Source organism: Leuresthes tenuis, unplaced genomic scaffold (assembly GCF_036924035.1).
Source record: "Leuresthes tenuis unplaced genomic scaffold, fLeuTen1.0.hap1 SCAF_8, whole genome shotgun sequence".
NCBI classification, from domain to species: Eukaryota; Metazoa; Chordata; class Actinopteri; order Atheriniformes; family Atherinopsidae; genus Leuresthes; species Leuresthes tenuis.
Window position 1 is genome coordinate 4,027,536 of NW_027325362.1, and position 23,847 is coordinate 4,051,382.

Consider the following 23,847-nt stretch of genomic DNA (forward strand, 5'->3'; position numbering starts at 1 on the left):
ACAACTTAAGAACAAATCTGTTCGTACGTGTGGTTCTTGCATGAGGCCCAATGTGTTTTTAGCATTAAACTCGATCTAAACCAATATACTGGAAAAATAACATATCCTCAGTATATAGTATATAGAACATAAAGATATAGATACTGACTGAGGGATTTTATCTGTAAGAAACCTTGTCTCACATAAATCATATATACAAATGATACTTCAAGGATAATGAAGCAAATTACTAAACAACTCACATCTCAAATGCATGAGTGGGTGCCATTAAAACTGAAGGTTCTCACTTTAGTCAAATTTACAACCTGCCTCTGCATGATTAATTTGCATAAAAAATGGGGAAAATTGCTCTTAAAGGTGTGACCAAAACAATTTAGTAATTAGAAAAAATAATCACATGCAATAAAGTAAATAGAACTATAATAAACAAGAACATGTGCAGATAAATTCAGAGTTATCATACATCTACCATGTAAAATATTGCTATTTGTCTGTATTTAGTCCAAAAATCCACACAAAATGGACAAAAGTTCCAATATTGGGATACATTTGATAATATCTAGTATCCACATTCAATGAAGGGTGGAGGGGTGAAATTGAACAAGGATCGTGCACTGATCTGAGATAATTAGAAACATACAGATCCAGTTTTATGACCTCCATATTCTAAATAAGAACCGGCTTATAAATCCTAAACATCACATTCGCTGCACTCAGGTTTGGCTCCATCAGTGTCTCTTCTAATGCCTTGCAGTGGGTGGGGCCAAGCGTGTGACTGACAGCTCCAGCTTTGTGTCTCTGCTCTCCCCGTCTGGGACTCGGGCTTCTCGCCGGTAACAGCCTCGTGTGCCACCGCAGCGCTCTCTGTCCCTCTACCCCCACCCCTTCTGTCATTATCTTTATCTGTACACACACCTCCACTCCCCTTTTTCTAGTTTTCTGTATGGACGCCACATCTTTATTCTCTCCCCTCCCTGCTAACGGAGGTGGGCAAGCTTCCCAGTGCTGGTGCATCTAGCAGGTGCAGCCTCTTTCTGTCCTCCCTCCCTCCTTATTTCTCTCTCCTCCCTTGCTCTACCAGTGTGCACTCCGCTCTGTCTGATTTTCTTTTTTTTTTCCACCCCCTTCTTATTCGTTCTCTGTCTCTCAGTGGCTGCAGCTCAGGGAGGCAGCTGTATGTGCGTCTGCATCACAATTGCCACAGGTAAAGACAGCTGCATCGTTGGATACTGCAAACTCCAAAGGGGGGGTTGGGGAGGCTTTTGCTGCTGCGGCTGCAAGTCCTCATCCCGGAGCGGGGCACGCATTTCTAATCATCTCCAAAAAAAAAAGCATCCTGGAGGAAAGGACAAGCAGAGGATCCCGGCAACCAGACCAACAAATCACAGGCTGACTGGGAAGAGCGCAGGATTTCTGGGACTGAAGGAAAAACCAACCAACAGAAAGATATAACAGAGACTCACTGGGATATATATTTTTTAACATTTTGGTCTCCTGTTGATGTTTTTACTTTTATCTACTGTTTTCTGAGGCTTCTTTTAAAATTATTTTTCTCAACTCCCTGCTTTTCATCACTCTCCCTGCACATTTTACTCCTCTGTGGCGGAATGTTGCCTGCAAAGACATGAAGAGGCTTTCTGAGTGCTTGCTGCAGTATTAACAAACAGTATACTGAGACAGTAGAGAGCTGAGTGGACCGCTTGGGGAAATCTGATCCACAGCCGGCTGGAGAAGGAGCAGGATCACTCGTTGCAGTTACAGATTTATCCGCCCTGTGATACTGCGCGACAACACCCCTCGTTTATTTTTCCCTTCTCCTTCTCTCTATCCTCATCCGAAGTCTTTCTTTTTAACTGGATTTGGAAAATTAACTGGAATTTGCTGCTTTGTTGTCAAGTGTCACTGGAATTTGAGGCACCTATAAAAGAAGAAAAGTGGATTTGGATTGAAAGAGTGATTAGAAACAGAAAAGGGAGAAGCTGACTGAAAAGCAACGATGTTCAAAGATAGTACGTAATTACAGGGGAGTGTTGAATGGACGCATGAGCAATTGATCTCTTTGGTCTCACAGCTTCAGTTACGACGTAAAAAGATTTTGGGATACGAGGGAAGCTGACTCGGCTCAAGGTGTTGGAACGGGTGGCATACAGAAACGTTTTTACTTTTTTTTTTTCCTGTGTGTGGTCCTCCAAAGGGTGGGGAAGCCACCAGACCCACCCTGCAAGTTTCACACCTTGTCCCATTGTGGATTGTACCTTGAGGGGAGACATTGACTTCGAGTCGTAATAGCTGAGGATTTGCGCTGTAATGGTATTCGGTCGCTGATGCCATGAAATTTTCACATGCACAGAAGTGAAGACGTTCCTTCTCAACCATCCTTCTCTTTATTCCTGCTAGAGACATCAGTTCTTCAACTTCATCTTTTTCTTCTCTTGCTGTGAAAATTCTTAGAGCTTGCTGTTGGACTGGAGTAAATAGGGACTAATAGGACAATTATCCTTTAACGTGAGATCTCGTACATCTCACTGGCTGTCTCAGTGTGTGTGTGTGACTGTGTCTGCATGTATCTCTGACACCCCTCCCCTTCTTTCTACCCTTGGAATACATATTTGTGTAGTTGTTATTGACAGTCAGAGTGCTTCGTTGTCCACTTCTCTCCCTTTCCCTTTGTCTTCTTAATGTCTGCAATTATCAGAACCCTTTCTGCCATGTGTGATCAATGCCTATCACAGGGTTAACCCTCAATGAGCTATAAAGGACAGGAGGGAAGGATGAGTGAGTGTTCTGGGGCAGCAGTATCCGGGGCAGTGATCCTGGAGGAACCTGAGGGTTCAGGGGCTTCGGGGGGCCGTGGAGAGGGCCAGGCTCAGGATCAGGGTCCCCTTCGCTGTGCCGTTTGGCCTCGCCAGCAGACATGGCTGTGTGTGGTCCCCTTACTTATTGGTTTCATTGGCCTTGGATTGAGCTTGATGCTACTGAAATGGATTGTTGTCGGTACAGTGCGGGATTATGTGCCAACGGACCTGGTGGATGCTAATCGAATAGGCCAAGATCCTATCTTTCTCTCTAAACCAAGTGGGATTCCCAAAGGTCCCGATACTACCACCACTACAACTACTCCCACAGTTGATGGTGGGAACCCCACACCTAGAACTGTGACCGCAGCAAAGGGCAGAACTCGTACTACTGCTATCACCAGTACAATGAACCCTAAGGAAAGCGGGGCCTCTGGTAGTCAAGTGACACCTCGGAATCCTGGAAATCGTAATGGACGTGGACCTTCAGGGTTTTCTACAACCATTGCAGCACCACGGACAACCTTCGTAATTGGAGTGGCAACTTCTAGCTCCTCTCCACCCAATCCAACAGTACTCCACGACTCTACCCAAATGTGGACTGCAGAACATACTACTACTGAGGCGGTCTCCACCACAGTCACCACTCGTACCCATGGCCATCGTAAAACACGTAAGTCTTTGACATTCTGTGTTACTGTAGACTATGCAGAAGATGTTGCAGTGAAGGGGTTTGGTTGAACAAAATACTGGATTAATTATCTTTAATATTCAAGCATGGTTTGAACTTTGATTACTTTTTGGCAAGATGTAGATTTTGTAATTTCCTACAAAACCATCGGGCTTACAATCGACATGCATGGCTATACTGTTTTGGAAATGGTGACTTTGACACTACTGTCGACTAAATAATAATGAAGATCAATAATATGTATTGGTATTGTGTTTCTGTTTTAACTATACAGGACCTAATAATCCATATCTCTGCAGGTGATACCTAAACCCTGCTGCATCATGTGCTAGATGCATTGTAAGCAAAATAGGCTAACCGTGAATAACTGTGATGGTATTTGGCATTGAACTTTATGTAACCCAATAAACCATCATGTTTGTACAGAATTTCTGTGATATATTGAATATGGTGGTCTTATTTTATAGATTTTAGTGGTTGAAGTGATGAATGTACATTAGCTGATGTGGTACACTTTTACAAAGTAATACTGAGTTTTGACTCAGTGAAGATTACCAGAATTTCGCAGGCACGAAATGTACTTAATTTTAGCATCAATCTGACTAATTTTAATGGGTGATTTATGTGATCCGATTTGACAAGCGGGAAGATGCACTCGCACAGGATGTACACTGAGTGGAGTTGTTCAACTGTGACCTCAAAGCTACACAGCTGATACATAGTTGGTGTATAAAAAAGTTGACCTTTCTGTAGACACAGCACACGCTACTCTAACACTTTTGTTACCAGCAAGCTGTCTGATGCCCCTCTACTTCACCCCACACCTGAGATTAAATAGATCATTGGTTATTTTTTGGTTACTTGAGAGAAGCTGTAGAAAATATTCTGTTTCTACCACCTCTGACCTTCACTTCATGAGTCTTTGTGCCATCGATTAGAGCTACGGGGGATTTATTTTTTGCAGCAATCAATGACACAGATTCACACGGACATACATGTACACATACAGTTTCCTCCACAATTGATCTCTCAGCTTTTAAAACGGTCTCATATTCTGAGCTCAACCTGCTGGTGGGGTTTGTAACTCTGATCCTGGCTCAGTTCTATACTGACTTACAAAATCACAGGAGAGGATTAATTTATCTATTTATCCAGCTTTTTGTATCCCATTTCTATCACGTCTCTCGTGTATTCTGTGTAGGTACATGAATGAATCTATAGATAGATATGCTTTCAAAGGTAGAGGATGAGTTTCCATTTACTATTGGGGCAATTTTTTTTTGTAGGGCTCCAGAAATTAAATCCAAATCAAACACTCTCCCATGAATGGATGGCTTGAAGTGAATAAACAAGGCTGCATAGTGCCCCCAGTGGTTGGCTGTATAGGCTACTTGGTTTATGGTTGTTATTGATTTAAAGAAGTTGTCATTATTGGCAGCAAACCTTTGGGGGGGGGGGACTTTTCAGGGACTTGGGGAATACCTGGGATGTGTTAGTTTGCCTGTGGTGAGTCACGTCATTTTAATCTTTGCCAGGGTAGATAAGAATTGCAGAGTTGTATCCTTTATCCTCAATGCACATCATGTTTTCCTCGAAAAAGATAAGAAAAACTCTTCAAGCAAGCCCCATTTTTATTTATCTCTTTTTTTTTATTCCCATCTTCAAAATGTGAATCCAAAACAGCATAGGAGCCTTGCTATAAGATACTTTCAGGACTCATTTCATATCCTGTTTCTCTTCCTTCAGTTTAGCATTATAATTATATTCACATTAACTTTGTATTATCCTAGTTAATGTCAAGATCTAGAGTAGTAATCATTGAATATATAATATAAAACAAATGCATTCAATCGATAACTTGTATGAATTACTTTGGATTGACAAAAATGGCTCCATGATGGTTTTTAACCCTGATAATCATTGCTAACCATAAATAAGTGTATTGCAATGCATGACTTGCATAATGACCACCATTTATGAATTACTGAAAACTTGAGCCTGCTTGTTTTGTGTCCATGAAAATTAAAAATGTCCTCGGATCACACCAGAGACCAGGAAATGTTTCCTCTGATAATAAGAAACATGGGGAGGGGGAGACTGCATTTCACTTCAGGAATAGGAGGAAAAATGGGCACCATTCATCATCATCCATTCATTTATTAATTAACCATTAAAAAATGCCATTTCTCCAGCAAGTGCTCATGAAAGCCATTAAGCCTCGCTGATATATATCCTTTGGAAAATGTCACTCTTTCTCCAGTTTGCCAAGAAAGTTCTGCTTCTACAGAATAGCCGGCTTTAATAATCCTAAGCACCCTTCACCCTCCCACCCCTTCTATTCCACCCCCAACATGCAGCTTTGGTTTGAAAAGGCCATCATTTTCACATTAAATTTCCATTATGTGTAAATGTCTTATGTGGTATCATGGAATTACGTGTATTGGGCTGTACTCAGAAAAGAGAGAATTAAACATATAGTCCATCTGTAAGCTCTTATCAATGTCATCCCTGTCTTTGTGGGTCAAACATATAAGAGTGACATAGATTTTTAGCTCCCACTGAGCAATGGTGCTGTCACTGCTCTGCCAAGTGAGCACAGCCAGCCGTACTCATGCAAAAATCCATCCCGAGTCAGTGACGCACCGTATTTACCCCAAATGTGTCCTGGTTTCTGTAAAGCTGGAGCTTTCCCAGATGTTTAAGATCAATATTTTTCTTGGTATTACCAGCACTCACAACTCAATTCTAAGCCCGATGATTTCAAGCTTCTTAACAAAAGGCACTCCAGTAATTGTTGACTGCTTGCCTTTATGACCTCAAAAAGGCCGATATCCCTCAACACAGTTCATAATCTTTCTGTCCTGATAGCTCAAACGTCAGCTTTGTTTCTTTTCTTTTTTTTTGTCCGTGCAGGAAATAAATGGCACTTTTACCTTAAGAATCCCTGCTGCAGTGCACCTCTGGTGATATCTGCTGACATTCCAGCTCATCGAGCTGTCAACGAGTCAAGATCTGAAAACTTCGAGCAAATGTCGATATGCAAGACTGACTGGCATATAACATTTTGTCAGAGAGATCCCCATGTAATAAGGTGCAGCATATGGCAGAAATCTAGGAGAGTTGATACCATATAAAGGCCAAAAAGTCAGATTATGTCTTAGGGATAAGATCCAACCCCATTTAGGACTAAGTTTGAGATTATTCTAACAAAACAAAATGAAGGTAAACATATTCAGAACTGTTTGTTATCTGATTATTCAGATAGGTTCAAGCATTAAACAACTTAATGTTCTGCCACACAGTTCCAACAACAGGAAAACATAAAGCTGTTCCAATATATATATATTTTTTATGTTATTTCTGTTATTAAAAATGTCTATAATCATGCAAGCTAATTAAAACATTATTCAGTGCAGCGATGAATAAATCTGCCGACAGGTTTCAGAGGATTAGAAATCACTATATTTGCTTTATGAACTATCCCAAGATAAAAGAAAACTAAATAAAAAACTAAATAAAAATCACAATTTTGGGGATGATTATTTTCTGATTATTGAATTCACGCAGCAGAATATGTTCTGGTGCCTCATGCAGAGCCACTCGGTGGAATTGGGTTTCACAGATAAACAGTGGTCCTGAAGCCTAAATCCAGATTAACAGCCTATCAACATGACAGAGGAAGCAACGGAATTACATCAGTTCACCTATCAGTCACACACACTTTACATGGGCTTCCAACAAGCTGCAGCCTGACTGCTCAGGGATTGCTTTGATGTATGGTCAGTGACTGGACGTTTTTCATTAAATGATGCTGAGGTGACATGTTTAAGGCAGCGCTTTCTCTTAGCTGTGTTTCAGGATCCCTCAAGGGTACTGTGAAGAAGCCGAGTGCAATAGTTTATGCCTTTATTAACGACTCAGATAAGACAACCGCACAGTGAAGCAGTGTTTATTGCAGCTTTCTTTGACAACAGTTCAGTGTAGCTGATATGACACGCACAGTCAAAAACTGACTGTTAGAAAGAAGTTAGATAGAAATATAGAAGCTAACAGTTAACCTCTGGAATAACGATTATGCTAAACTGAACTGCTGAGCATGTTGATGAGTGAATGCATATGTCAACTGTGCAGGTTTTACCAATTAAAGTTCCTCTTCCGTAACCGGACCCGTCTCCACACTGCTGTGTCAGTGCTGGAGAACAGTCGCTGCCACACATTAAGGGACAAAGCCGTTGTGCTTCTTTGAGGCATTTGCTCTAATTTTTGGCCGTATTAAGCAGAGATTGCTGCAATAATCTACCCTATCTGCCAGAATGTAAAGTGGAGATTTTGGGAGACCAGGAAACAGATATGTTATATCGAGCTCCAGATAAAAATGACTGAGCTGATTTAAAAAAAAAATAAATAAAAAAAAAAGACTGTAGCCTAATGATCAGAAGCCTGGATACTTAAGAACCATATATACATGGATATCAAAAGCCTAGTTTCCCAGTATGTAAAAACTCCACATCCATCCATCTTTCCATCCATTTTCTACACCAACAAAATCCAATTCAGGGTTACAGGGGAGCTGGCGCCGATCCAAGCTGCACCCAGGACAGGTCGAGGTTGATTGCAGACCCATATCCTGACAAAATTACTTTCAGACAAGAAACATGCAAGAGAAATCCTCTTAAATATAGCATTTTCTAAATTCCTGTATGTAAAATGGGAGTGCGATCATTCTGCAGTCGTTACAGGGTCTGTGGCTGATGCAGGAGGGAGAAAAGTCAGATCTTTGCACACACTGTAGTTTGTAAAGGTCGCGTGGGTTCACAGTGTAGAACGTTGATCCGACAGTTGCCTTTAATAACACGTCTGCACTTTGCGTAACGTGAAAGTGACACAGAAATATTTCCAGGCAGTGTCCTTAAAAACTTATAAAGAGATCTGAGACCAGTTGGATCACTTAGTTTGAGCTCATTCCCAAAAACCTTTCAACTTTCAGTCGTCGGTTTATGTTCTGGAATCTAAACTTGGTGGTTTGAAATGAAAAATGCATGCTGTCAGGATTTGTTTCTTTGCTTTATTTAATCTATCTGGAGCTGATCTGAGATGGTGCGTTTTCCTCAGTTAGGTTTGTTGCTCTTTTGTTTTGTGGAGCTTCTGTTCAGCTTTTCCTCTGGACTCTGCCTTGTTTCAGACCTGGTGTCTGCTGGTTGCCATCACCTGTTGTTCATTTGTCATTACTTCACATTCTTCCCCGTGGTTTCCTTCATGCGTGTCACCTGTTTTTTTTGGTCCAGTGCATGTGTCATCATCTTTTGCTGCTCTAACCCTGTCCTGGGCTCCATTTTGTTTGGATGTTTTTAGACATTTTTACACACATTTATACATTTCGAGCCCATTAGAAGACAACTTAAAGCCTTTATCATTGCACTCCTGCATATTGCCCAAAAAGTCCCGACCCATAAGGTCTGAGACAAATTTCCAGATGAGGACAACAGCTTCTAGTTTTGCAGCATGTCTTATATTCGATTAAGTGTAAATTTATCTCTCATCTCTTTAATGCTCATACAACAGATAAAACACTAATGTTCGCTGCATGTTGATGGGCTTTTCTTACTCTGTGACTGGGCTGGACTCCTCCCGTCCACTGTGGGAGCATAATGTCAAAGATTATTATAACAATACTCAGAATAACTAAGTTTGAGACTTTTGTTGTGCAGTCCCAACTTTAAATATTCAACTATGCAAAGATAATAATTCGATACAATTATTGAATAAGTTCTGGTCTTCATGCATGAGGACTTTAGGACAGACATCTAAAGGTCTACTCGTGCTGTATACCCATGCTTACTCCTGATCCACCTTGTTTCACTGCCAAACTAGCGCACAACTCCCTGGAAGTAGTAGTTTTTGCTTGTTTTTTTTTTTTTTTTAAGTGATGGCCCAGCCTGCTGTGCCTGACCGCAAACCGAACACATCAAAACCTGTCTTCCCATCAAAGTTAGTTTTTAATCCTGCGCAGATGCTTTGCAAATCAAGCTTCATGTCACTTTAATTCATCCTGATGAAACCTCTTGCAGGGGAAAGAGTGCTGAAATGTTAATGATGTGAAAGAGAAACATGTTCAATATGTAGTGGAAAGCTTGAATAATTGAAGATGCCCCTCTCACAAATGATCTAATACTGAGCAGTTCCTCTGACGGGGTACTTCTTCAGAGAACAAAGGTGCTTTTGGTTAATTTCTTTTCCTGGATGAGATTGTTTTTGGTTGTGAGAGAGAGAAGGTTCACCAAGGTTTTTTTCTGGGCTTCCTCTTCCCACAATGTCATCATGACTATGTTTGAAATTCTCCATCCACGCTTTTACTTTTACTTCCTCCGATTCTCTCTATTCTCTTGAGCACATCTCTCAGCTGCGTCCATATGATGATAAAGTGCAAAGTATTTAAATGCTGCCGCTAACTTCAGAGGAACATTTAAAAATTAATTCAGGTTTAAGCTGCCTTGATTAGACAAAACTTGCACCATATTACTGAAACCAGCGGTGAGGAAGGTGATGCTGATGAGATGTAAAAGAAGTTAATTTCTTTTCTGGGACTCTCCTGCCCTGTGCTGAATCTCCAGAGGAAACTGCCAACTGCTAGCTAACCGCTCCAACGTCCCTGTTCCCAGAGGTGTTTGGATCTGACTGCTGATGGGAAAAACATACACTGATAACAGAAGCTAGGTTTTTTGCTTTTTTCTAAAGCAGAATTGCTTAAACACACTAACTTGCTCCATCCTGGTGCATTTGTTTGCTTGCGTGGGATTTAATGTTCTTATTCTTGCCTGCTGCTCGGCAGCTTGCTAACAGTTTCCCCAAGAAAGATCTGAAGCTTTTCTTCTTTTACAAGGTTCACAGATGAATCACTGTAAAACTAAACAAACATAAAGAATAAAAGAAACTATTCTTTGTGAATATTGTGGATCGGCAGTATTTAGTTAATAGAACACATTTCAGATAATAAGAAAGAATGCGTTAGCTCAATGCTAATTTATGTTGGAAACACTATAGACATGCTAGCGGCTAGCAAACGTCTCAGAGGAAGATATTTGCATTTTTTTGCAAGTTTTTGTGCAGAAAAATTAGCTACACACCTTACAAATGATTTAAACATCAACACTTACATGCAAACGTTTTGTGGCCATAAAACGGAGAGTAGACAGATGCCTCTGTTTTACTCTTCCCGCTGTGTGCTACTACCTAACTACGGGAACACTGAAGGCACAAAATAAATCATAGCTATATATTGATATCAAAACATAATGGTTCTGTTAAAGGTTTTTCTTGTAAAGTCAGGCTAATACACCTGTGTAGTACCAATCATTCTCAGAGCTGTGAACTAACAGAACTAACACATAAAAGTTTTTATTTTCTTTTTTAGAAACATTTTGTAGAATATCATGAAACCTATCAAAAAAATTAATATTTATTCCACATTGTAGATTGTCGCGCTGAACAAGGATGGAAGAAAAAAAAGGTATTGATTTTTGTGGGTTTTTAATTAAGAGTCCTCCAAAGAGGCAATAATCTACACCCTCCTGGCCCACCTTCGCCTCTCTTTTATTAAATCTGTCAGCTGGCCTGCAGAAGCAAACTGTTTAACACAAATAAGCAAATAGATATTAGAATGTTAGAAGTTCAACAATAGCCAAAAGCTGCAGCTTGTTTTTACATAGTTAGATCAGAGGGGAGTGTAGATTGTGACAACAGGGGAAATTTTACCGTTAAAACTTGCCTCCAGGTGCACCAGAAAAACGGCACAAGTGGTTGTAATATCAGTCAGGTGGCAAATGTTTGCATTTTGTTGCAAACAGTCCCCCCAGTCTCATTAGAAAACATGCATTATGTATGTTTGTTGTTACGGCCCTTGGCCTTGGAAGAAGTGGTGCAGCCTCATCCCTAAAACATAGCAATAGTAGTGGTGAAAATATTCCTGATTAAAAAAGGATGAGATGGCACGGCTCTAACATTTCGTTTTGTGTAGGTCAGTGTCTATGTGAACTAACAGAACCCAGAAACATAACAGTAAAATGAGTAAAGAATTCCCATTAAACCAGAAAAGGTCGTGGGGAATGCTGGATGACGTTGGTCTAAAACTCAGTTTTACTTGGGAATCGGTGGACCAACGCCTCCATCCATCCCCGTTTTCCCACCTTCTCATGATTGGTGACTAAATCAGCATCGGTCAGCAGCTAGATGTCGAATGTTGAAATCGTGACTTTGCATTTCTGTATTTAGAGAATTTAAGATGTAAGAAGAATGGTAATTGTACAGTTTTTGAGCTGAGAGATATGACAGATTTTACCTTTTTAAAAGTCTATTTGTTTTTATAATTGAATGAATTACAGTATTTTAGCTGAGGCAGTGAATAAAGCAGCATAAACCAACTTGAATATGGCTGGATTTACTTTTCATTGCCTGGCTGATCTTGTTTGCAGTCAGTAACCACAGAAAGATAACCATTCTGAGTTTATCTATTTTACTCTCACCTGACCCCTTGAACCCTTTCTGCCGGAAAAGTCTTTCAAGCAGAGATGCTTTAAAACTTTCCTCTGAGCAGCAGAGGGTGTGCGTGACTCTTTTGATGGTCCATCACACTGCTGCAGCAGCTCACTGTGCTTGTTTACTTTAACATTCAGAGATTAACTCATACAATATTTTTAGTGAAAAGAAACCTTATTTTCTAAACCACGTCAGCTTCCACTTTGCATTGCAGCCCATGAGCTGGGTCCTAATAATCACTGGGTGAGCATACTCTATGGCTGTACTTGCCATTATTGTATCTAATAGTAAATTAATATTGTTAAATTTTCAGACAAAAGACAGAAAAATGATCATTTGCCACATGCACATTAACTTTAAGCCATCAGAGGCAAGTAACATAGTTTGACCCTTTCCTGTTTTATCCTTAAAGCATAAATGATTCAGCAGTAACGGACTGGTGTACAGGATATGTCTCTTTGCCTTCAGCTCATTATGCTGCTGACATCCAGCAGAAAACAATGTCATTAACAAAGATAAAATAATGAGATGATCTAACCTCGCTGTGCACAGATAGGAAGGAGCCTAATAGTTCAGGCCAGAACTAGTTTTAGGTCGATTGATTTCTAGCATTGGCTCAGTTGAGCTTTTCCTCCTCCTCTTCACCATTATCCCCCGCTCTCTACGCCTCTCTCCCAAGGTCAGCTTGTCTGATTCATATTACCCGAGCTCCTGCTGCTGATGCTGACTAGACATAGTGGAATGTTATTAACAGTTGAGATATACAAGAGGACTCTCAAAAGTGGCTTTTTACAACAAAAAGAAGCTGCTATAAGTGTCCATTGTTCAGTGTTTGCAATGGCTGCCACAATATAGAGATAATATTTCATAAGGGGCATGAGACAGCACATATGTACTTTAATTACTTTAGAACTCATTTGAATTGCAATTAGTTCATTGCAAATAAATTCAAATCATTAGTTGTGAAATTTAATTCAAATCCAAGATTTTCTTGAATGCATATTTGTATGATACAAATGTACTATCACCAGTAAAGCCTTTCTCTTCAATAAGATGGTCTTCTCAGCCAATCAGGGCACTGAACTGGTGATCTATAGTCTGAAGATCTGCAGGTCCAGGTAAACTATTATGTAGATACTGCACTCTGTGTTCAGTGCCTCTGAAGGATAAATAAAGACGTGAGTGATGGTGCTGCCTTTCTGTACCTTTACGATCTGTGTAGAGTTTGTCCAAATGGTAAATGCAAGCTATCAGCTATATGAGCCAGGCTACAATAAAGATGCCACGAGGAAAAATTACATTAAGCAAAAATTACAATATGTCACAATGTCGGCTAACTAAGCTCGAGCTAGCTTAAACTTAGCACAATATTGCATTGACCAGTATTCTATTGCAAATTACTGGGGTATCATTTTGGGCTCTATGATGACTTGATACACTGTTTTAAAGGCATTTTAAAGCTTTCTTCTTCCTGACTGTATTGCACTTGACAAATAATGCCGAGGTATATTTCAAACTATCACTGGAAATGGTCGTTGTCAGCAACCTAATTATACCATCACTTGCAATAGTAATACAATATTTTACATTACGCTATCAGAAAAAAAAACAGTTGGAGAATCTTTAGAAAATGAAGACTGAAGTTGTCTTTGCAACAAATGCAGACAAGTGGCTCCAGCACCCAACCCTCCGTCTTAGGAGTTAGGTACCAATGCAGTAACCATTGACATTAGCAGTATTGTCTTTATTAAGTAATTAACACCATTAAACCCTGATCATTAACTGTGTAACTCCAGTCTGTAGTTTGTAGTTTCAATAAAAAAATAGATAAATCTTTAAAGAAATATAATGAAATTCCTAATTGTTAAGCTAAGTAAATAAACTGACTTCCATAAATGAACTCTTCCATCTAATCCCAAAGCCATTTACCATTGTTGTGTAAATTTTCTTTCCAAATGAAGACCTGACTAAAGAGCACCTCGGGCTAATCTAATAAATCTGTTTTCCTGTCCATTAATTTTTACATCCGTAGCTGCAAGAGATCCTCCCTCTTGGTTAGTTCAAGAATGTGATTCTGTGTATGCAGGAGTGTCAGCATCTGGTGGCACATTTTTCATGGTTATATGAGCTACGTTATCCATCCTCTGCCTTCCACAGAATATTGATCCCATTGTGATTGTATTCAAGTCTTTTGCCACTCAGCAGTTTAGCAGGCAGCCCCTCTAGCAAACGGGCCCGTATAAGGGCGTGGGTTCTGATTATCCCGAGCTTGCTGCATTTTGCTGTGGCTATTTTTAGCTTCAAAGATTGTTGCCAGCTTCTCTCTTCCAGGCTGCATGGCGCTAGCTTTTCTGGTGGAGGCCTTGGAACTGACAGCGCTGCAGGAAATAGAACAAAGAGGCACAGAGGAGACAGTCGAGACAGCGACTTTAGTGTCGGTAGAAGAAATATTACTGTTAGGGAGGATTTAGGATGTTAAGCTCAATGAAAAATGTGTACTGTGTTGTTTATTTTGGGGAGGCTGACATTGTACTGTATCTTATTATGCTAAGTAAAAGTAAGTGGAGACCTCATTACTGGCATCCTATAGATGTAGGAGCCTGTTTTCTAAGAAATCAGAGCTGTTGCTTGTTACCATGTTGGATATTTCCCAAAGTAACAGAAAGATTTCCTGGAGGTCACCTTGATGGAAAACATCCAGCTGTAACACACAAACATGCACCTGCTCTGAGCTCTGTATGAGGAGCATTTATTGTGTCGACAGTCATTGCTGACAGGTAGAACGAAAAACCCTGTCCCCTTACTGTTGTTTGCCAGTTTATATTTTCTTCTTCTTCTTTTCCACTCTTAGGTGGAGGTGCTCTGTTTTGCACCACTTGGTTTCTTTATTCCTGTCGTTTCTTTCCGACCTCGAGACAGCTGTTTCAGACAGACATTCTGTGTCAAAGCTTGTAGGTCGTGTGTACATAGGTATTAGACACTGGCTTGCTTGAAACAGATGGAGTCCCTTATTTTCTATCTCCAGGCTGTGTGACGCAGGATTAGATATTGCACAACAATCTTACCCACTGTAAAACGTATTGTGCAAGCTTCTTATTTTAATAATGCAGAGCAAGAAGCATAAAGGTTTGTGTCGAGAGTAAAAGGAGGAAAGAATGGATCAAGATGAAATTCAAAACCTCAAAATGTGTCATACTTTTCACCAATTATCTCTCATCCAAAGGGGTCAAAATAAGGAAGTTTTGCCAAAGAAAGCACTAAGACAAAGGGTGTGGTTGAATGCAGGTTTGGTGAAACTTTTTCTTTTCAAAGGTCTCCACCCTCTGCTGAGTCAGAGCGCTTCTGCAGAGCCATAGAAAAGTAAAAGTAAAATGAAATTGCAGCAGGGAGGACATGTCTTGACGGTACAGAAAGAGAACATGCTGGAGAAAACCCTGACACACTGACTACATGAAGGCAAAAGGAAAGCAGTCTCTCATCTATGAGCCCTCTCTTCATTCCCCCTCCATCTTCTTCTACCCTCTCAGTTCATTTACATTTACATTACACCCAGCTGGAGTTGATTTGGTGGCAAATGATAGATGGCAAGGTTCTGGTGCTGTTTATAGAAATGGGCTCAGGGGGTTAGCAGTGTCAGCTGTTTGCAGGGTGGTGAATGCAGTCTGATACAATATGGTTGGCTCGTTAACATCGAAATGGCTGGATGTAGAGTCTATTTACTGGATATAAGAGTTTAATGTTCACTGCATGCCCAGTAACTAGCTAGTTAGTCCAATAGAGCACAACTGTAAGTAACTGCAAGATGGTCAGCAATTAAACAGTTCTTGACCTGCTTTATGCCTTTTTGTTAATCTCATCATCACTGTACACAGCATCAGTTCCATGAGCAACGTCTAAACGGGGACATATGTTGACTCAAAAATGACCTTATTCTCTTATTTCATTGTACCTGAACAAAGAATGTATTTCTTCTGATTTCTATGTGGATTCATATTGATATAAAGATGTTTGGCCAGTTTGTCTAGCAGCATAAATCAGTTTTTAGCTTGTACTTGGTATGATCAGCATGACATGCACGCTATTTCTTTTTTTTCAAACGTTTTCAAGCAGTCACTTAGCAGATTAATTCGATTTTCCTGCCCAATTAAATTCAGCAAAGATGCAGATGGGAGAGGTTTATCAAAACCATCCAGATGTACATTTTCCACATCTACTCTGCCATTCCTCAGCTGCGAGGTAGGCGAATACATCCCTAACATGCACACCTCAGGCAGGTCTCCAGGCTAATACACAAAAGGAATTTCAATATTTGACCTTAGAGGGGGCCCTGTGATGGACTGGCACCCTGTCCAGGGTGTACGATGACCGCTGGGATGTGCTCCAGCCCCCCCGCGACCCGACCAACAGATTAAGCGGGTATAGAAAATGGATGGATGGATGGACCTTAGAGGCAGATTTGAGCCTCCAGTTCAGCCTACTAACCTGCATGTTTGGACTGTGGGGAAGCAACTAGACCACCCAACATAAATCCACAAGCAAAATCCACATTAAAGGGACCTCCTGGTTGGATTGATTTAAGCTAATTTGTTGCTTTTATAAAGTATCGTTAACAGAAATATCACTAAATCCCTAAACTCTGTTGCCAAAATAACAACAATTGACATGTTTTCACAACCAAGTTCTCCATTTAGCATGTTTTTAGTGTTAAATGTCACTATTTAGAGCCACACGAGCACGGTGACTCTGGGGGATGCTGAATGGTGTGTTGGTCTTTAACTTTCATTAGAACGACAGCTGCTGCAGTTGCACCGTCAGCTCATTCTTCAATCACAGCTTATCACATTCTGACGCTTGGTCATGAGCCTTCTGCACTGGTTTTGAATGCAGAGAGTATCCACAAAGCATCACTGTCGTTCGTGCACGATTTCCAGAGCTGGTAACGCAAGAGTCATGGGATGGATCACCATGGCAACATGGAAGATGTTGGCAAAGCTGTCTGCTATAAAATGGGTTTTATTGTGTATTTAAAAGCTGAACCATTGTTGTTTTATTAATGATCAACTTTATTAACTATTAACCATGTACTTTTAATGTGTAATGTGGCAGTAAAGTAGTGAAGGGAAGGAAATCAAGATGAAAACTGTAAGTCAGAGACAAAAAAAGTGATGAATAGCAGTACCGGGCCTCATATAAAGTGATATATGATATGATGTAATCATTTTTACTAGTTGACAAGTTAGCCCAACAGAATGACTCTCCTGTTGCTTTTTATTATTAATGCAGCCATTGCATCTCTTACTGTTGCTAAAGGACAACTGGCAATGTGCAGCACTTCCCTTCATCAGCAGGTAATGACCAGTGGTACCCCCTCCTTGAAAATTGATGCAAATAGCTCTTGACTAAGCGTCGGTGCGTTACGAGTTTGAAATGTGAACATGCTGGTCTCTTCAGTGTCGGTTTTCAGCCTGCAAGGTAATGAGTCACATTAACTTCGCTCTGTTGAGGTCTTTTAATAAAAAGTTGAGCAAAAGACATTCATTTAAATGCTGTAGGTTTATAGTTATTGAGCTTTTTTAGGCACCAGAAGTACTTACCTGGACTATGATGCGAAACAAAACAACACATTTATTAGCTTTGAGAACTTTTACAGCCATAACCATGTTGGAGAGAGCACTCGGCCCATCTGTAAGTCCTTTTTCTATGGACAGCGGTGTGAGCTGCTGAGAGCATTTGTATTAGCCCTTATGCAGACACTCCAAGATGTTAAGGGACTTTCACAGTATGGATGTTCATCGGATTACATCGCTCACTGCAATATCATGCTGAAGGAATACCCTGTGCATTACAAAGTGATGTCAAGGAGTCTTGACCAAAGTAATACCCACGCAGATGGTTGTGAGATACGCTTCATCACAGGATACTGTCACACAATGCAAACTGACCCAGAAAAGAAGCAGCCATATCACATCCCTCAGATAAGTCCAGTCTGATCATCCTACTGTACCATGACTGCACCCAATGTGCACGCAACAGACACAAGATGATGTACGTTCCCCTGCAGCTAGCACGACTTCTCAGTAAAAAAACACTGTAATTCTGCATCGCTTCAGCTGAGATATGAGCTCCTGAGAGCAAATTATGTGTAGAACACCTTGGTGTACTGTTGCCTCTATGGTTGCCTGCTGGATTACGTCATTCTTTGTTGTCATTCTTTTTTAAAACTCCTATAAAAACAGTTTTTACATGTGGCAAGAAGCTGGTTTAGTGGCGCTCCATTCCTGAGGAGATGAACACATCAGAGTCATGAGCTGTCAACACTCCATCCGCCACTTGTCAGTTGTGACTGATGTCTTGAGCCAGCCCTCACTGCCTCTCTTTGTTCTTTCCGTTTCACAAATCACGCACGGTGGCTTTAGCACACGCTAAGCGCTTGTGCACGTTGGCACACACATGAACACGCCCTCCTCCCACTCACAGACAGCTGGGGCGTCACAGTCCTGGCCCTGTGCCCTCAGAGGAACACAGAGGAAGATGGACAGGCAGGAGCTGTCGGTGAGGACACAGGGACACGGAGTCAGCTTCTCACTTCAGATAATGAACCACATGTGAAGCATCAGCTCAGCTCCAATTAGATCGGATGATAATTATCTCAGCACAAGTCACTCGCCCTAATCAGGGAGTGAACTGCTGGTCAGGCCGGAGAGGATGTTGTAAAGCAAGATGAAGAGATTGCTTTTTTGAAGCCTCTGTGGAGTTTTTGCCTGCATGCTTTCTTCATTTATTGACAATGACTGTTGGTCTTTTCCCAGTTAAACATGGGCAGCTGCAGTTCACTAATCCTGTCACAGAATATCAAATTTACAGTTGAATACTGATGTTTTGTTATGTTAAATCAATCAGTAAGGATTTATTTTCTTTCCAGCACACGAAAGCTTTTCTGTTGAAACAGATGAAAGTTTTTTTTGTTTTTTTTTCATGGGTTTGTCATCCGTGAACCAGCAAACATCTCTGCGGTGTATCATTATTTAGGGCAACCAACCAGTGCGGACACACTGAAAGGGCTGCAAACCATAAAAATCTGTGACACATTTTCAAAATGTCAGCAATTACACAGAAAAAAGTGCATTTGCTCAAACTTGATACTGAACTCAAACAGTTTTTATGGCAGCTTATAATTTATCATTGATTTACAGATTTGAGGAAGCAAACCGGTTAGCTTTGACTTAACCCCATGATGGCTGATATTGGGACCTGGGAACTGACATTGTTCATTAACCCCAGAACAAACCATGGCAGTTAATCATTTTATTCATACATATATAATAAGGAGCATCTTTTGTGGCCCAGTGGAAATGATTTGGTTTCACTTCAAACATCCCACAGCAGCTGGGAACTGTGATCAGGAACAAGTAAACGACGCAGAAATTCTATTTCCTATGAAGCAATTTGGTTAAGATATACCAAAAAAGGAGCCAATATGGTAAACTCCAACTTTCTTTGTTTATTGTGAAGCCTGTATTTGCTTCAGCAGTTTAGGGGTACATGGGCTTTATAAGAGGCAAGCCTTTATTTAATTAGAAATCTTGGTGTAATTTTAAGAAACAATGAAAAGTGAATTATCTAAAAATGTCCAAAACCTTTTATTTGATAGAGGTTATTTAAAGATAACACTGACATATATTTCATGAAGAAGCAAGAATATCTCTGTCAGAAAATAAGATTAACAAGTTGAAATATGCATTTTTTTATTATAATTTCACAGGTTTAATTGCAGGTAACACACTTCGGGGACAAAGATGACTTCAAGTAATACTTTGTCATGAACAAAATATGTATTAGTCACCAAAGTACTGCAGCTTATCTCTATCTCTTTTTAAAGCATTGATTATTACCTCCTCTCTGCCTCTGAAACGGACTAAAGGAGGTTCAACTAAACCAAGAACGTGTGACATTCCTGCCTTTTCTGTCTTATTCCCATTGCTGCTCCCTTCGACATTTGTGTCGCCATGTTCCAGCAGATAATGTCTATTATCTTTCCGAAAGCACACTAAGTAAACCCACTCATGGCTTTTAAATTCTATACTGCCACCACAACATTAATAATGAATATCTCAGCTCTCAGCAGTGGGACACGGTGGGTCTACACCACGTTCAGAGCCGCTACGCTCCGAATGTCCTGAGTGGTTAAGCTTGAAGTTGGTGCAATTTACACTCCCAGTCGTTTGTAGAAAAGATTAAAAAGTGAAACTTGCTTAGTCTAGCATCACATCCTCTTGAATATATCTGCTAGTTTTTGCTCAGATTAACACTCTGTCAACTCTTACATCGGCTGTATGTTTTCTCAGCAAACAGAAAATGTGTTGAATTATCAGAATTCACTGACATCTGCTGATTTGCATGTTTGTAGAAGAGGCTGTTGGGAATAAATAAATAGATAAAAGCTGTGGCAAATGTCATGAGGCTTTAGATTGTGCGTGTGGTGCTCTGTTTGCATGTAAGCCAGTAATATTACATCTTAGATAAGCTGCATGTCAGGGAATTGAAAGTTCCTTCGGTTAGAGTCTGACGGAGGTCTGGACCAGCTCTGGAGTCTAAAATGTTTGCGGCTCACTTGCACAGACGTCATACTCTGCAAAGAAACCATTAACCCAGTGGACGGGGCATCAGTGGGATTAACGTGACCTCACTAGTGCCCTTGATCTCTCCGGCTCGCTGCATCTCTCCCTCGCCCCTCCTCGTTGCTGCACTCAGTAGTCTGTTGTTTAATCGTAAGCTGTTGCAGATGTTCGTTCCTGGCAAAAAAGGTTTTCTCCGGCTTGTCATTGACACTAAAGGTTTTAATCCATCTTTCCAACACAGCATATACTGTTCCTTTATGCATTCATTGTGCATGGATAATGATGGGAGATTGTCGTAGAACAAGCTTTTGGTTGTTTAGTGTCAGAGGTCCACTATGCAGAGCCCACTGAACTTTTCCAACCCACTGCACACCTGTGTCCTCACACATGGCAAAAGGCTTGAGCTGACTATGGAAAAAAGCATCGATCATAAAGAGATACTTCCACTGCGTTAATGGCACCTTCAATACACAATTTACACACAAAGCTGATTAATTTAAAACCGCTGCTGTCAGTTCCACACGTTTTATCATAATGTGACATGTACAGAGTCATTTCTGTCCTTGTTACCTTAGATGGTTTGTTGTCGTTTCATCACAGCCACGCATGCAGTTTGAAACAGCAGGCTTATTGGCATGGATGTGAGACTCAGTCACATAAGCCTCATTGGTGCTGTTTGCAGTAATGGCTTTAATTGTCTTCCATCCTGGTACAAATGAGCAAATTGACTGCCACAGTGCTGCTGCTATTAAAATGTGGATGAGCATTCACATGTAATGGTATGATCTGAGTAATTTCTACTGTACAATCACATCTTTGAGACAAAATACAATCTTGGTCATATTGATGGTTTCCTACATTAATGGAAGTCAACAAAACCAAACCAAGTGAATGTTCCACACTTACCTGTATGTGGAACCCCTTTTAAACGTATTTAGTCTCACGAATGACTTAAAGCTTTAAGATGCTGTTGGCAGCCGTGCAGAACTCCCAATCCTCTGATGTGCCACAGCCTGATCTGCCCACATGGGACAGGTGGACAAGTGTGGAATTCATATAATTTATCTATACATGTGTAAATATAGCAGGGATAATGTGAGGTCCTGTATTTAGTCAAACATTGGCTCGTAGGGATTTACCCACTAATCTTCCAAGTAGAAAACACACATCTGATTCAGAACAAAAGGCCTGGAAACATCGGCGTGAGTAAACAATAAGCTACCTGGCATCAGCTCTGCCCTCCATGTTATACAATTAAAATCTCACTCGTAAGCTTTCTGGGTGTCATTTAACTCGTAACATCAGTCATGTTTAAAGAACCGGGTCAAACGGGTTGTTAAGAAAGAGTTTTAAGAAACTTTATCTTCCACCGCATTGTGATCAGGCCTAAACCTGACCAGTGAGTGCGCATGGAAATAAAGTCAAAGTCAAATTTATTTGTGTCACAGTTTATGTTTTTTATGTCACAGTTTATGTTTTGATCTTCATGTTCTCAGCTTATGTTCTTGCCATGTTTCTCCCCTCACGTTAGGTTCACTCGTTTCACCTGTTTCCTTGTCATCAGCTGCACGTCATCACTAATCACTCCCTCCACAGTATTTAGTCTCCTGGTTTCCTTTCACTCATTGCAGAATCCTCAGCAACCCTTCATGTCATTATCACAGAAGTTAAGTCTGGTTTCCTGCCTCATAGCCTTGTTCATTTAATCATAGTCTTGTTCCATAGCCACAGTCTTGTTTTGTTTATCAACGTTTAAGTATTTTTGAATCCGGCTCTGCCGCGCTCTGTTTTTTTCCTTGCTCCCTGTTTTGCGTTTATTGGAATAAACCTATTTGAACTTAAAAGAACTGCATCTGGGTCCTACCTCCTCCATCGTCCCTGACAATTTGTAGCACATTTCATGTACAAAACATTTCAAAGTGCTTTACATAAAATAAAAGCATTGCAGCAGGGAGCGGAAGAAGCATTAAAATATGTAAAAGAATATAAAGTTAAAGGATATCGTGCAGATTTCATGCATATACACATGAGAAAAGAAATGTTTTTAACCTGGATTTAAAAATATCTACATTTGGTGACAGTTTAATCTCCTCCTCAGTTTGTTCCACTTGTTTGCAGCATAGCAGCTAAATGCTGCTTCTCCCGGTTTAGTCTGGACTCTGGACTGGACCAGCTGACCTGAGTCCTTGGATCTAAGAGCTCTGCTGGGTTTATATTCTCTGAACATATCACAGATTCTGGGATTTGTAAACCATCAGCAGGCTTTTAAAATCTATTCTGTGACTGACTGGAAGCCAGAGTAAAGACTTTAAACTGGTGTGATGTGTTCAGATCTCTTAGTCCTGGTTAAAACTCTGGCAGCAACATTCTGGATGAGCTGCAGATGTTTAATGCTCTTTTTGGGAAGTCCAGTTAAAATACCATTACAGTAATCTACTGGAGATGAATGCATGGATGAGTTTCTCCTGGTCTTTTTGGGAGAGAAAACCTTTAGTTCTGTTGTTTCTGAGTTGGTAAAAAGCCGCCTTGGTGACAGCGTTGATGTGGCTGCAGAAAGTCAGGCTGAAATAGGGTCTCCAATGGGACTTAAAAGTCTGAAACAGCTGGAGAATGAGCCATTTGGCCATTTGATAGCCTAAAGGTTGGTCCAAATTTTGCATTTTGAAAATAAATAATTTTGGCAGGACTAAAATATGACCAAAAAAGGAGAAGAACAAATAGAAATCTTACAGAAGCAGAATTACATTCTTAAATCCAAACAGTGAGGATAAATGTGGGTGAGACAGTTGACTAAAACAGCGTTCAGTGTGAGGAGTCACTTACACCTGATGAAGTTTACGACGTTCTCTTCATTTCTGGCAAATGTTCTTCCCACGAAATAAAAAACATCTTTGTAGACAGAGTCTTCTGTCTTTTTTTTCCATTCCTGACACACCTCCTTCTCTCCTCTGCCATTAGAAATAAGGGCAAATGCCATCTTGCTGGTTGGAACTTACTCTCACTCATTAGAGCAGCAGAGTCCCTCTGGCAACAGACATCCAAACACACATTAACCTTTACAGAGATGTTTTTTCTCCCCCCCATTCTCTCGTTCTCTTCCGCTCTCCGGCTCTTTCTCGCTGAGACTTTAATTTGCTGGATTACGCTCTTCCCGATCACTCCTTCACATCCTATTTGGGACCAGATTTTGGAGGACAGCTGTGCTGATGGA

General features: G+C 40.6%; 1 protein-coding gene across 1 annotated transcript in view; it reads left to right on the forward strand.

Moving 5' to 3' along the window:
- The first annotated feature begins 1,151 nt into the window (after nt 1-1,151).
- Nucleotides 1,152-23,847, forward strand: part of LOC140312745 (pro-neuregulin-3, membrane-bound isoform) — a 357,971-nt gene continuing 335,275 nt past the window's right edge. The window contains exon 1 of the mRNA XM_072390537.1: nt 1,152-3,468. Within this exon, the coding sequence (XP_072246638.1) occupies nt 2,745-3,468 (724 nt within the window). The 5' untranslated portion in view covers nt 1,152-2,744. The remainder of the gene's footprint in view (nt 3,469-23,847) is intronic.